Raw genomic sequence first — 15,173 nt, 5'->3', positions numbered from 1 at the left:
AATGCGTATAATTGTGTAGCTTAAATTTGCAGAGGAGCCCAAGAAATTGGGAGATAAATTAAATTTGTTCTGATTTCACAGTATCTGGTTAAGATCACTGCTGTAATGACTATGAAACTGGTCATGCAAACAGTCAGGTTCTTCAACACAGACATCTACCTACAGAAATGTCAGCAGCAACGCCAGAGATTCCCACAGCTGCTTTTCTGGTAGAACTGTGAATAAGTGTGAGTGGTTTTCATTCAGATTTTTTCTTTCTTTTTTCCCCCTGTTTGAGCTCACACATTCTCAGGCAGTGTTAAGAGCAGATGAAACTGTTCCTTGTTTGCTTCAGATCTACAGATCTGTCAATGGCCAGTCAGGACTACATCTTAGCAAGGTAGTTTTGGAGAATTCTGACCACATTAGCCATGCAGTAAATGAGATGAGATGAGATAATTGGTTTGGCTGGAAATTTACTCAGAGAGGAAAATTGGTTTTCAGCTAGATTCAGCAGGCTGATTGTGCCAGTGTTGGGAGAGCCAAAGACTAATGGTGGTACAAGATAAGGACTGGGAGAACTGATTGAAAAGGAAAGGACCTTCCTCTCACTTATGGCACTAAATGTGCCTTTATGCTGGTGACTACACAACTAAAGTCTTGCAACTTTTACATCTACTTTTTATTTAGTGCTAGTGGTCCTGCCTCTTCAGGGGTATAATTTCTAGCTCATTAGAAATACCAGAGGAACACTGTAGTGGGATTTTTCCCAATCCCTGGAAATGTTACAATGCTGTAGAGATCATATGCACATGTGAACTTGGATTATGGAGTCTGAGAAAGGTATATGTATTTTTAGTAATAATTGCAAATCTGTCTAGGTTGGTGAGGTCCTATAAACACCAACACTTGGCAATTCTGCTTTTTGTCTGATGCTGTGGCTTTTACAAGTCTCACAAAGGCTAAGTTTTTGAATGGTACTTGTATATGCATTCTTTTGACTTTAGGTAGGCTTTTCTAGGTTTTGTAGCTTGTTTTTAAAGTTCTGGTGGAACTTTATTTGTGGTGTGCCCTTTTTTTTACCTCTGGGTTTTTTAATAGGAAAAAATATTCACCAGAAACATTAACATATTTAGATTATCCCATACTGCTTCTGTTCTCCCAGCAATAGAAGTTTGTATCCCAGTAGTTCACAGACAGAAGTATTGCCAGTCAAATAATAATTTTTGTCTGAGAAATTTCCAGAGCTTCACTTATGAAAACTCATTGATTTTCATTAATTTCAGGTTTCTGGGACATGACTTTAGAGTCTGTGTGATTTCCTTGAGTTCCTCCAGTATTGATTTTTTTATATAGATATATGTATGTGTGTATATTTGCTTGTTTGTTTGTTTCCTGGTGCTTTTGTCATCAGATGTTATACTTCCATAAAAATTAATGAAAACAGTGAACCTTGAAACAGCCGTCCTAATACTTATCATTTAATCTCCCTGGTACAATATCTCAATGACATAGAGTTTTCTTTCTGCATCTTAGACACCAAAGGAAATGTTTCTTTTTTCAAGCTGGAAGTTTTTGCTAGGTTGTCCTCTAAAGAGAGCTCTCAAGAGTCACATACTTCCCTTATCTGTCTTTTCTTGCTCTGTGCTCAGACACTTTTACCAAGCATATCAAGAGAACTGAATTTTACTCATGTCAGGAAACATCTTAGTGAAGACTGATAGCCTGCAATTCAGTTAGAAGACTGATTTCTAAACATGGAAGCTGCTTGTGGTTGAGGGCATGGATGTGTGTGAATACATAGGCATATTTTGTTATCCACATTTTTCACATGTTTTTTTTTATCAGGAAGTGAACTCGGTGAGCAATCTCTCAACATCCCACACGTTTTGCAGAGCAGCTTTTCAAAATAGCCTTGAGTGAGATTTGTGTGCCCTCAGAGTGATTAATTTTCTGACTAAATAAATAATGAGTGGGTAACAGGGCAGATGAGTTAAATGAGCATTGATAACTCTTGTCAGTTAAAATTAATATGGGTAAATAGGGAAAATATCTTGACACATATGCATCATTGTAAACAGTTTTTAACAGCTTGTTTCTTATGCTAGAGACTACTGGAGGTAAACATTCAAATTTCCTTGTCAGTGAAGTTTAATAGTTTTACATTTTTGGTTGTTCAACTTCAGTTGCACTTTTATTTAATGATTGGAAAACTCAGTTTAAATTTAAACATTTGTATTCTCAGGGTATTGCTGATCTTTGCAATAGTTAGGCAGTATTCTTGTCTTAGTAATTAGATGCTTTGTGCTGTCAGCTTTCATTTCTTTAAAACCCATTTTTCACTGTTCTATTTATGGGCATAGCTGGTATCACAAATTAAGGGATTGCTTAACAGTTCTCTTCTTACTCTCACTGTTTATAGTTGTGCCAAACTGTACCTGCATGAACCACCAAACAAGTCAGCTCAGTTGATCAGAACATAGTGCCAATAATGCCAAGGTCTTGAGTTCACTGAAGAGTTGGACTTGATGCTCCTTGTGGGTTCCTTCCAACCCGGGCTATTCTGTGATTACTTCTGAAATTCAACTGTTGTGAGCTCCAGAACAGGCAGAAAAGGTGTGATTTTGTGGCATTACTTCAGGGGTATGTCTCTGAAGCATTTGTGCAATGCCCAGGTTTTGAAGCAAGGTCCTGGAGATCTATAAAATGAGGTGAAAGGCAGCCTTTTCCAAAGGTTGTGATCCTTGTCTCAGTTAAGATACACTCTGTCTTGGGATAAACCTTTGAAAAGGAGTTGGTATAGCAGAGCACAGTAGCTAAAATTTCTGGTGCCCTTAAGGAGCTGCTTTCTGACAGCCTTTAGTACTTGCCAGGATACTCTGTTGGGCCTTATCAAAAGCAGCCAAATATGTTCCAGACTGTGGTTCTGTGGGTCTTTGTTCTTTTACAGAGGTAGTTTGTTGGTGCTGACCACTTCTCATCATATACTGGGCAGCATATGTAGTTCTGCACTCATATTCTGTGGTGGGTGCTGCTCATCACCTGTGGCAAGGGAGCTTTACAAGGAAATCTTGTATTCATGATGGAAATACCAATTCTGTGTTTCCCATTGCTTCTGTGAGCTGCATGTTCATATGGAGAAGCAGTGATTCCTATCCAAGATTTGAAAAAAAAATCTACATATTTTATATGTAATCTGGAAAATCATTTGTTTCAGGTACTGAGCAGTATAGTGAGTACACAGGCTATGCAGAGACTTACCGCTGGGCAAGGAGCCACGAAGATAAGACCCCTAGGTAAAGTTCCACATAAGTATTTTAAGTGAGGGAAGAAGTAAATGTTAGAAATTTGAAAACTTTTAAGTATTTCTTAGCATTTGCCTTAATAAGATATTTGTTAATGTTGCTTTCTTCAGTAGAGGAAACAAGCTAAGAAAGTGATGCCATATTGCTAATGCCACACTAATGCTAGTAAATGGTACCTGCCCTTATGTTGGTACTTAGACTAACATCTTTTACAGGTTAGAGATATACGTGTTTAATGCACATTTTTGTTAAGATACTGACTGAACTATGGTTTGCAAAGTCACAAGAAGTTTGACAATGATACCTCAGATGCCACAATGCAGCTGATTTGTGGCAAAAGAAGAATCATTACCATGAATCTGAGTAGAAAGGTCTGAGCTCTTGAATTTATTTCTCCAGCAATGTCATTAGAGTGTATACACAAAATTACTCATTTGATATAGAAACATACACAGTGTACTCTCATTTAAATGTTGGAGGAAGACAGAGAAACACTGACCTTGCAGTGTTCTTACATACTTGACAAATAGTGCTGTGTAATTAGATTTGTTTCACATTCATGCCCAAAGCCTAGCCAGAGTATTTCTAAATTTATGGGGAGGCTTGTCTCAGTTCTGATTCTGCTTTCATTCCCAACCCACAAAGAAAAAGTATTCCATTGTATGTTCTGAGTTCACCTTTTCAGCTGCTTCTAACAGAGAAGCTCTGAAGGGAATTGCTGATTTTGAATCGGGGTTATATGGCTAATATATGTCTTATATATAACTAATGTCTTCTACTTTTCTTCCCCCTCCAATTTTAGGGATGAATGGCAACGGCGCTACACCGAAATTGTTGCTATAGATGCATTTCACTTCAGACGTTTCCTTGATCAGTTTGGTCCAGAGAAGATTAGAAGAGAGCTCAACAAGGCCAGTAATGTCTTACAACAGCCTGCAGTCTAATGTTTATAGAGCCTTTTCAAATATTTTTGTTGTCTTCATCTAAGGAAGTTCTTGCTTAGTTGTGTCTCATATGACAGGGTTTTGCTGTCCAATGTTAAAGCAAAAGATTGTCAAATATATTTCTTGTCCTTTGATGTGCTATTCAAAGGTGTATTTTATATAACTTTCAAAAGCATAAATGAAAGTTGGGTATACATTTTGTTAACTTTTCTCTGTCCTGCTTCCAAATGACAAGCTGAGAGTTGGGGCTGCTCATCATGGAGAAGAGAAGGCTTCAGGGAGACCTTATTTTATTAATCCGATACCTAAAGGGGCTTATAAAAAGAAGTGAGAGGGACTTTTAATATGGGCAGATAGTGACTGTACAAGGGGCAATGGTTTTAAACTGACAGAGGACAGGTTTAAATTAGGTATTAGGAAGAAATTCCTTATTGTGAGGGTGGTGAGGCACTGGAACAGGTTGGTAGTGTTCAGTCCCAGGTTGGATGTGGCCTTGAACAGCCTAAGCTAGTGAATGGCATCCCAGCCCATGGCGGGCAGGTTGGAATTAGGTAATCTTTAAAGTCCCTTCCAACTCAAGCTATTCTGTGATTCTAAATGGTGAATCTAAGTTCTTTTCCTATGATTTGTGCTGTTGAATCCTACTCAGCTGTGCAGTCAAGATGGAAAAGGAGGTGCCTCATGCTTTAACATATTTTCTTCCACCTTTCTTCTTTGCTCTTGGGGTATTGACATATTGCCTGGGAGTTTTCCAATATTGATGTCTTCTTGAGATCAGATCCAGCTGTTCATAAATCCCCTCTATTTTCACAATAACTGTAAGGGCTGTTGTAACTACATATTTGTGCATACATGCCAGTCTTCAAGAAGACTGACAATGCAGGCCAGTTTTCATCCTTTAAACAAAACTTCTGGGCTGGCATTCAAAACTAGCACTCTTCCTACTAATATTTTTTCGTACTATTAATCATTATCATATCATTATTATATATTCAAAGTTGTCAGTCCTTGACCCTGGCCTAAGTAAGCTGTGAGTGTACACAACTGCACTTTGCAGTGACTGTGGTCCTTCATAATCTCACACATCAAAGTTGCCAGGCTGAAGAGCTCGTTGACAGGGAAGCTGGAACTGCGGTGGACAAAATTTTTTTCTCTGTCATCCCTAATTTGGGATCTTGTCCTTTAATAAGACATTTGAGGTGTTTCCCAGTCCTTGGTCTCTGTCCTGGATTACATGCTGCATCGTGTTTGGGAGCATTGGGTTACTTTCCCAAGCTGTGGCAGGTGCTTTTATCATCTGCATAGCTGAGGTTCTCCTGTCATTTGTTTTTCTTCTTGTTTTGCTGCTGCTCTTTTGTTGAAGCTGAAGCAGCCTTTTCCCAGCTTCTAAGGTTGTACTTTTACAGGGACTAGTAATTGCCATCAGTGAGCTGTTTATGCTTATGAGACCTTAGCTTTCAACCTGTGCCAGTGTTTTTAAGGCCTCTGCTGTTATCTCATGCACAAATTTTATCTGCTGACATGCTGTGTCTGGAATCAGTCTCCAGTTCCCAAAGCAGATTCTCCTAAATTAATAAGAAGATTAATGGGGCAGAGTTAGGGTCTTGCATGGCCAGTATAAGGCATAGGTAGTGAGAGGTGTGTGGTCTGTTCTAGCAGAGGCAGTGCTGTTTTTACTGGGCAGTGGAGTACAAGAATGCTTATTCGCTTATCCTCTGCTAGAGTGCCACTTTTTGGGATCAGAATGTGCTGATGAGTCTCTGAAGTGTGATTCTACATTTACAGATGCAGTGGGCAGATGCTTTAGCTTGGGTGTTGAATATAAGGGCTCAGTGCTGATGTTGTTAAAGTCTCCTGCTTTCTGCAATACAGGAGGCTATAGAATATTACAGAATTTATTTTAAATAAATTCAAACATAGAAACACACTGTCCTAATTCTCAGCTGGAAAGGGAATGCACCCTCTTGAAATGATACACAGTGGTGAAGGACTGATTTAAATTAGTTGTAAAACCTTAGCATCTTGACTAAAGTAACATTCATCAGCTTGTTTCTTCATGGTTGGTGATGAAATTAGCCCTAAAAAAGACAGTTAAATACAGTTTGTAGAACTTCACTGATATCTTAGTACAAAATTCTAATTACCTACATCAGTGAATTTATGATCAGCCTACAGTTTTCAGTGTATTGATTTGGTTTGAATTTTTAAAATGAATTATGGTAGATCACTGCAAGATTTATAAGGTGTGTTGATTTGACTGATGTTTTTGTATAAGGACTGATTGATATTTGAAGAAAATTTCAAGTCTCGAGTTAATTTTCTGTTCAGGCTATCCTGAAAAGTGTCCTGTAGCTCTGATGAAATGCCTGGGACTCAGGACCTCTATCTTAATTTTTAGCTTGGGTCCAAATAAGGCAAAAGTCTTCCTGCCTTCCATTTTTTAGATGTTTTTTGATTGTTTAGATGTTTTATTGATGTTGAATTTAAAGGAAGACTATTTGTGTATTGAAGTAGTTTGAATTTGCTAGAAGACAATACTGATTTTTGTTATCATTTTATTGTTTGAAAATATCATATCAGGTTGTCTCTCAAATCCATCTCTGACTCTTGTGTGCATGCAGGCCTACTGTGGCTTCTCTAGACCCAACGTTTCACCTCAACATCTCTCTGCAATAGCCACAGGAAACTGGGGATGTGGTGCCTTTGGAGGGGACTCCCGATTAAAAGGTAAATCATAGCAATTAGTTCATGTTTAAATTAATCAAATAACTTACATTTTGATCATGGACCATATGTTCTTGTTCAAGCACCTTTTTTGCTTTTGTTCTAATTAATAAATATTTGCCAAGACATGGCATTCTATAGAATTGGTTCATTAGTGCTGCTCTTTAGGCCATGAGTAACATGGCCTTAAACAATAAAAAAGCGTTCTACTCTATTCTTTGTGCTTTGGACTTTTATGCTATTTTCAGTTTAAAGTTTGGGGCAAGCAGATGATGGTGAAATGCTGGGTTTGCAAGGACTTGTAGCACTGAAACCTTCCAAAACACAAACATGCAGCTTTGGTTCACAGAAGAACATGTTCATTGCAGTTGTCAGTCATATAAATCAGTTGACTATTCTGGAGCAGTTTTTTTAGATTCTGCCTGAAATTAATGTGTCAGCAAAGCTTAAAGTTTTAAAGTACCTGGTGATTTGCAAGGCTTCACAAATTTGCTGGCAATGGTTAATGTTTAGTTTTACTCTTTAATATACTGCTGTATGCCAGAGAGGTTTCCACTTACTCAGTCATGCTGCTTTCTTTCCTGACTTGCCTGCTATATCACTCACTTTCTCATGTTCTTTTATATTTAATTGGAGTATTTATAATGCAGCAGATATCACATGCCTACATTAATTTAAGACCTTTTCCATCAATTTAAGAATTGATGGATCCTGACATATAAATTCATATCCTGGTTCATATAATCCTGAACAGGAATTTACATTTTTTGTTGTTTCCGAGCATTTGGAGAGTATTTAAAATTTGCTTTTCAAAACAGATGCAGGTAGCTAGTGAGACAGTCATCAGACTACCAGCTTCATTTCTTTCTTAATGTGTTTAATTCATGAAGCATCTTTTTTTTTCCTCAATGCTCACTGAGCTCCTGGCAGTTTTCTGTGTTTCTGATTTCCATTAGATAAGATAGGCTGCCAAATGCATATCTTATCAATATTAGGACTAGTATTTACTGTAGGATCTGGGCATACTTGATTTGTGTTAGGAAGGTTTAGAAAATACTTCAATTTGCATAAGATCTTGGATCTGAACTGTAATATCCCATGTATGTTTTTTAATGTAGAAGAAGGGATGTCAGTACAGCCATTGCCACAGGTGCAAGTCCAGAAGTTAAGTGGGATCAGCTGGGTGCCAAGGGCAAGAGAGCTCAAGATCCCTTCAGACCCCAGTGCTGCAGGCTCTGTTGTTCTTCCTGTGATGCTTCTTTCTGTATCAGTAGCATGGAAATTTCCCATGGTATTGTGTATTATTAATGTCCAGAAGATTGTGAAGTCTGATTCTTGACAGAAATTTTGATCTTTGTTTCCTGAGATCTGTAGCAATTCAGAATAAACTATAGGATATTTTTAATATCTTGTAAAGTGAAACTGTTTGGGATGAATAATAAGATTCATTAGGTTCTGTTCCTCTATGCAAGCTAGTTAATTAGACTCTTTAAAAGCTGAACTATTGAAGCTTTACTAAATCCACAGCTGGTTCAGTAGTTTAATTAAAATATCATTCCTAGATTGAGATTAATTTCACATATGAATCATGTAATTTATAAGAGGAGGGGGTTTTTTTATTAAGGAATGCAGTGTTTTAATAGGTCTGTGTTTAAAAATGTGAAAGATCTTTGAGCTGAGCTCTGAACAGCTTTCTATTTAGCTTCCACTAGCAGGTGGTAATGCTCTATGTACACTGGCTTATTTAAAATTAATCTTCACAAAGACAATATTAATCACATTTTAATTAACTCTATTTACTGGCTAGAAAAAGGAAGTATTAATATCAGAGCTGCACCAACAGGCTGTGAAGTAAGTGAGGCTGCAGCAGATGAAATAGTTGCTGGTGTCCATTGTTTGGACTGTTGCAGCTCCCTGAAATGAACCTGTGATTGATTGCTCACCTCTGTGACACTCCAGCCTGGCAGTGCTGGTAAAAAGCTGCACTCTTCTAAGTGTGGTGCTGCCTAAAAGGGTCCTGGTTTTCTTCTCCCCCTCATTGTTTCTTGTCCCCGTTTGTTGTTCCTGGCTCTGTGGTTTGGTGCCCTCCCTTGCCTCAGTTCTGCCTCTTAACAAACCCTTCACTCTGGCAATTCAATTGCCATTCTAGCAGAAAACAATTAGCTTTTATTCTTCATCTATAAATTTTCTGCCGGTTTGGTGAATGGAATTGGCACAGTGATGTCTGATGAGCACCAGAGAGTTGTAGAAAAGTCAGAAGCTGGGTGAGAATTCAACCAGAGCTACTTTCTCCAATTGCAGTGGATCATTAGCTTGCCTCAACAGCATTGCTGATCAATAGTCCAGATTATTTCTCAAGGTGAATCTTCAAAAAACTGTTTCCAAGATAGGAAATGCTTTTCTTTCTTTTGCATATAGAGGAGCAAAGTCTGTCTATATTGTAATGTTAGCTGTTGGCAGAACTTGGGATGCAGCTTGGGCCAATGAGTTTGACAGAAAACTGGAAGTTAAATACTTATCTACCCATTGTTTGTACTGCTTTGCAGTATTCACGTGGAAATAGATGCTATGATTGCTTGCTGTAAACTTAAGCTACGTTTTTTCCTTCAGCAAATTGTTTTATTCTGTGTTCATGTGTAATCCATTTGTTGTTTCAGCCTTAATTCAGATATTGGCAGCTGCTGAGGCTGGACGTGATATTGTTTATTTTACCTTTGGAGATGTGGAGCTGATGCGGGACATTTACAGCATGCATACTTTTCTCTGTGAGAAGGGCCAAACTATTGGTGAGCAAAAAAGAAATCTTTGTGTGCACAAAAGGGACATAATCATCTCTATAAGTAGAAATTTTCCAATGTGAATTCTTGCCACTAAGTCATGAACACAAGCAAATGGATCTCAGTTTATTTGTACCTGTTTTCAGAATGGGGAACTCTTCTGATTCAGTATCTACTGCACAGTGCTAATCAGTTAGAAGACTCCTAGATGCTTTTCTGATTCACTTAGGAGTTATGCTGTAGAATTTGAAAAATGCAGATACATGTGGTACATAGAAGATTTGCAAAAGCTTTTAATATAAATCAGTAATGCTTTGAAAAGGGAAAAGCTGCTTAGGCATTCTTGATATAAATTTGTCTTCTAGTGGTTCTGTCTCGATCCTGCACAATGTGGTCTGACATGTTGTGCCACTGCAATACAAGAAAAGCAGTGTATCCATTGTCCTACTGTAATTGTTATGTGTCATTTCATTTCTGGGCCAGAAGAACAAAGCTGGGTAATTGTCAATACATTTGTAAGTAACGTGTATGCAGGCCTAATGTTAGGATAGCTTGTGCAGGAAGTTGAGAGAGCCCATCCTGTGTTCTGAACAACCTGCAGACATTCCCATTACACAGCTGTCTGCCTCCTCTGTCACTGCTCATTGAGAGATGTTCCTAGCCACTATCTCAGGCAGGGTGCATGTGCATTTCTAGCCTTCCTCTGCAATCATACATTGCTCATAGGGCCTGTTCTTACATGGTGTTCAATGATTTCTTTTTGGTTTTTGAAGGGGACATTTATAGGCTGTTGCTGAGATACTACAATGAACAATGCAGAAACTGTTCTACTTCAGGACCAGATGTCAAGCTGTACTCTTTCATATACAACACCATTGAGTCCTATGCAGATTCTGCTGATGATGAGGATGAGGATGAAGAAAAAGGGTTGTGTTTTGAAGATTAAAATAAATGTATTTGATCAGAATAATGTTTATTTCCTCCCACTGGTATATTGTGTGAATTGCTGGACATAATGAATGAGCTGGCCTAATATATATTGATGCATTGGAAATTATACCTAATGCCCAAACAAAAAACCCCCACAAACACCTTTTGAGAGATGAGATTTATTTGTTTTGATGGTTTCATATGTGAAAACCTTGTTCATGTGTGTACAGAAGAAAATTCCTTGGTAAGTCTGATTTGCATTATACCTTGTTAAGTAGAATATTTTGCTACACATGTATATTTCACTGAGATTGCTGGAAAACTTCAGATTCCCCTGTACTGGTTTGCCTTTATTTTTCAGAGCTCTTATGTAGATTTTTTTATGGAGGCTTAGAGCTGGAGCACGGACAGCCATGTAAACCCTTGGATGATGTTAGAGAGAAGCATTTTAATGATTTTTCTTACTGAAAATTGTCATAATCCTTAAGAGTGCCAAGATACCATTGGTGTTCTTACCAAAGTTTTCATTAATTCAACTTAAAATATCCTGGGTCTAATTTTTTTTTTTTAATAAATGCTTAAAAATTAAAAAGTTCTGGGGGATCCAAGAATGCATTCACAACTGCATGGTCTTTACCAAATCAGACATAAAAGTTAGCATAAAGAAGTAGAGAAAAAACAAGAGTGGGGAAATGAGAAATGTTACCAAAGCTGGAAGCAGAGGGAAAGATTTTCACATTAAAAACTCTTCAATACCATTTTGTTAGTGTTATCTGTTACCACATTTAACAAGATCTTAGACACGTTAGTCTGTTGGAGGTTTCTCAAGGTTCAGTGCTGCTGGCAATATTTGAGTTAAGGTCTGCTAGTTGTGTCTATATTGTCATATCAGTTCTCCCTTATCCCAGTATGCATATATGTGAGTATAAGATCCCCATGGGATATGTGAGTGAGGGAACAAATTACATATCAGTGGGAGGAAAGTCTGCAGGGTACAGATAAGAATATGAGGTCTTGTTAGGAGTTTCTGCCTGTGTCATTTTAGACATGGGAATAAACAATGAAGAGTTGACAAAACATGTAAACCCCGTGCTTTCACTGTCTGTGAATACCAAATAAGTGTTGGGGTAGTACATTAATAGTTTACACAAAACTGCAGACACATCTGTGATTAAACTTTTTCGGTTCTATGTAAAGGGCAAATCCAGTGAGACTTCTGTCTGTTTGTAGCTTAAGTCCAGTTTAAGTTTCAGTCCAGATTCCTAAATTTAACCTCTTCTGTGTTAGATTTTTTTTTGTCTGTCATAGTTGCTATTACGATTTAGCAGTACAAGTAAAATCTACAGCAGAAAATGTAGTGACCTAGGTTTCTTAATCAATGAATCCTTTTGAGTTGTCAGATAAAACTCTCCAAGCCTCAAACACACCATGGTAATTAAATGCTGGAAGCTGTTGGCAGTCTGGCTTAGAATAAATCACTCACTGCTTGATCTGCTCTGGGGGTAGCAACAGGAAAGAGTCTGGGTCATTTATAAACACCTTCAGGGTGCTGTACCTTGGCATTAATTCTGAGTGGGCAGCTTGCAGGTGTGTTACTTGGGAAGTGATGGACACAGAGGTATCTTCCTGTTCTTCCCACCAGCTGTAGTTTTCTCCACCCCTTCCATTATAAGGAAAATACTTTAGCTAGAATTTCAGACTTTTTTCTACGTTTGCAACTTGTGTCCTCAGATTTAGCAGAAATCTTTTCTCCTGCTCCTGGTGTTTCAGTGTTGGCTCGGATTCTGGCAATAGGAGTAACTGTTTTATTAGCTCTTATTTGGGCATTTAGGTTCAAGTATGATAGTGTTTCTAGATGCATTGCTGATGATAGAGGTACCTTGTGAATTATGACAATTGATGGAAAACTGGTGCTATCAGCCAAACCTTTTTCAACTTGCTACTCAGGATCTCATATAGAGGAGATGATTAGAATTTATTCTTAAACAGCTGGAAAAAAAAATACAACAAAAAGCTTTAGATGGTTAGAAATGACCTCCCCTTTATTATATATAAATACTTCTTCATTAGTGCAATATTGTCATTGTGAGAAGTGTTTAGTCGGGTATGAAAAATGTACCAAATACAATGGAATGAAATTCTACTTTAGAAACAGAAAAATTCAACTTTGAAGAGATTCTCTGATGATTATATTACAGGTATGCTGTTAGAAGAGTTCTTGCAGTGTCAAGTGCTTCCAGGATAATCCTAGTCTTTTTATGCAGTCTGTAGTTTCTGTGATACTGAGCATTTTCCAGTATGGGGAAGAATGCCTTTTGTTTGAGATCATTCATTAGAATATGTTTACCATACTTTTTTTCTCTTGTGAATTATGCTTGTATGGACAGGAACAAAGGAAAATAACTCCTTTTCCATTTCATGTGTTGTCTGAAAAAGAGTGATATATCCTGGATTCTATGATTTGTTCCTGATCTCGTAAAGGGCAGTGTTGTAAGAATGCTTTGAATTTTTGATCAAAGACAGGCTGAAGATTTTTTTTTGTTTGTTTGTTTGTTTTGTTGGTTTTTTGTTTGTTGGTTGGTTTTTTGTTAGTTTGTTTAGGTTTTTTTTTTTTTTTGTTTGGTTAGTTTTTTTTAAGCAAAATAGCCCAGAATTTGTTAACAGTGGTATTACAGTGCCATGATGTTGTAATTCAGTAAAGAGCTGAACTGCCCAGGTGGCTTGATATCAGCCCAATATGTGCTCTACATCTTTCTTTTTCTCCCCACCCACCACTCTCCTTTTCCAAACTCCCTGAAATGTTTCCTTTAGCTGGAGATGCCTTTGGTGCTCTGGGGGAAGCAGTGTGGAATGGAGACACCAGGGTTCTCCTTGTGCAGCCTAGAAAGCTTCAGTTTCACTCTTCCAGAAACCTGGTGATGGAGTATTCTGGGTTTGGGATTTTTTTGTTATTTTAGTGATGTTTGCTATATTATTTCCAATAAAAATAAACTTCCTACCAAAACTTTTGTTTTATACTTTCTAGCAGCTAAATTGATTGCTTAATGTGAAACAACAACAGGCAGTCATGTAGATTGCAATGTTGCCTGATAGTCAAGTTTGGTGTCTGAGCAGCTCTGTTGTTCTACAGCTCTTGCACCTAAATTGCTCAGTTTTGAGGTTTCCTTATGTGATGAGGACTCTCCAATACTGTATATATTAATTTATAAACTGTTGAAGTGTTCCTGACTTTCTTCTAAACTTACAGTTTATGCACCATTATATTGTATTGATTTTTCTGGACCTGTATGCTAATGTTTACATAATTTTGTAGGAATACAATTAAAAAATTCTGACTGAAGCCATGTTGTGTAATTTGTCACTTAATATACTTTCCAGGACAGAAGAATTTCAGCACATTTGAATGCACAGGGCATAATACTGCAAACAGTTCTAGCAGTAAATTGACACATAACACAGAGCTGAGAATTCTTCCTGTAGGGTATTGTGGTGGTTGCTTCTGTCTGCATAGCAATGTAAAATTAGCTACTGTAAATTGGAAGGGTGTCAGTGTGAGTGTGAGGTTTCATCCATGTGTATGGCCATATGCAGATATTCTGATGTTCCCAGGCTTTTGGTAAGCAAGTAGATATGGGATTATTCATTGAACTTCATGAAGGAAATGTCACTTAATCAAAGCAAATAACCCCATAAAAATACATCAATAATTAACATGTTGTATAAGGGGTTTTATGGTTTGTAAGAGTGGGGCTGAGATCCTCCTAAATAAAACCATTTCAAACATTTTCCAAAATGTTGTTTTAAGCAGGTAAGGATTTAATTTTTTTTAGCATTACAGGAAATTAGGATAAAAATATAATTTGATTGCTTCTAAGGTTTTATACGTAGCTGTGCTTATGAAGTTGGACGTTTTGATAGTAAAGGATTTCATCCATCAAACAGCAGCAATGAAAGCAAAGATGGTGACTGACAGACACATCTGGGGGAGCAGGAATGAGCAGGTGGGTTGTGGCTGAGCAGGGAGCTTCCTGCACTGTGCCCAGATAACTCTGCTCATGGAAATGGCCAAAGGGATCCCATTTTCATGAGCAGTATTTGGCTGCCTGCTGGATGAGCCAGGGGTGGCGGGCTTTAGTTGCGTGACAACTGGGAAGGGACAGAAGGGTTGATGCCCCTCATGTTGTACCTTGGAAATCCCAGGGGCAGGGGAGGCAGAATGTGCTTCCATTGTGCTGCTGCAGTGCAGAAGCAGCTGCCAGTCTGTCCCAAGCTGTCATTAATCTCACTGTAATCAGCAAACACCCTCAGGAATGAACTTTGTTAATTCTTAAAAGCGACCGTAGCCTGTGGAGATAACCCTGAGGATAAAGCACAATTTTAAGGGTTGTTTCACCATGGAATTTTCCTGGTTTTCTCCATTGTTTTCCTACCTGTGTCAGTGTTTGGACAGAGGAATCTCAGACGCCTGAATTTCACAACTTTTCATGTTTGTGTTCAAAATCTACATCCTCTCA

At 38.0% G+C, this 15,173-nt stretch overlaps 1 protein-coding gene across 3 annotated transcripts in view; it reads left to right on the top strand.

Annotated features, from left to right (window-relative positions):
* The window catches only part of PARG (poly(ADP-ribose) glycohydrolase), a 59,052-nt gene extending 45,059 nt beyond the window's left edge, over window positions 1-13,993 (top strand). For 2 of the 3 annotated variants that reach the window (XM_062496796.1, XM_062496795.1), the window contains exons 14-18: window positions 3,197-3,275; window positions 4,087-4,195; window positions 6,850-6,955; window positions 9,610-9,738; window positions 10,503-13,993. In XM_062496796.1, coding sequence (XP_062352780.1) covers window positions 3,197-3,275; window positions 4,087-4,195; window positions 6,850-6,955; window positions 9,610-9,738; window positions 10,503-10,675 — 596 coding nt within the window. In that variant the 3' untranslated portion in view covers window positions 10,676-13,993. Of the gene's footprint in view, window positions 1-3,196; window positions 3,276-4,086; window positions 4,196-6,849; window positions 6,956-9,609; window positions 9,739-10,502 lie in introns of those variants that run through there. The other variant, XR_009933360.1, reaches the window with a different exon arrangement.
* The last annotated feature ends 1,180 nt before the right edge of the window (window positions 13,994-15,173 follow it).

Source organism: Cinclus cinclus, chromosome 7 (assembly GCF_963662255.1).
Source record: "Cinclus cinclus chromosome 7, bCinCin1.1, whole genome shotgun sequence".
Lineage (NCBI taxonomy): Eukaryota > Metazoa > Chordata > Aves > Passeriformes > Cinclidae > Cinclus > Cinclus cinclus.
The sequence above is the reverse complement of the archived record's forward strand: the minus strand, read 5'-3'. Positions and strand labels throughout refer to the sequence as shown.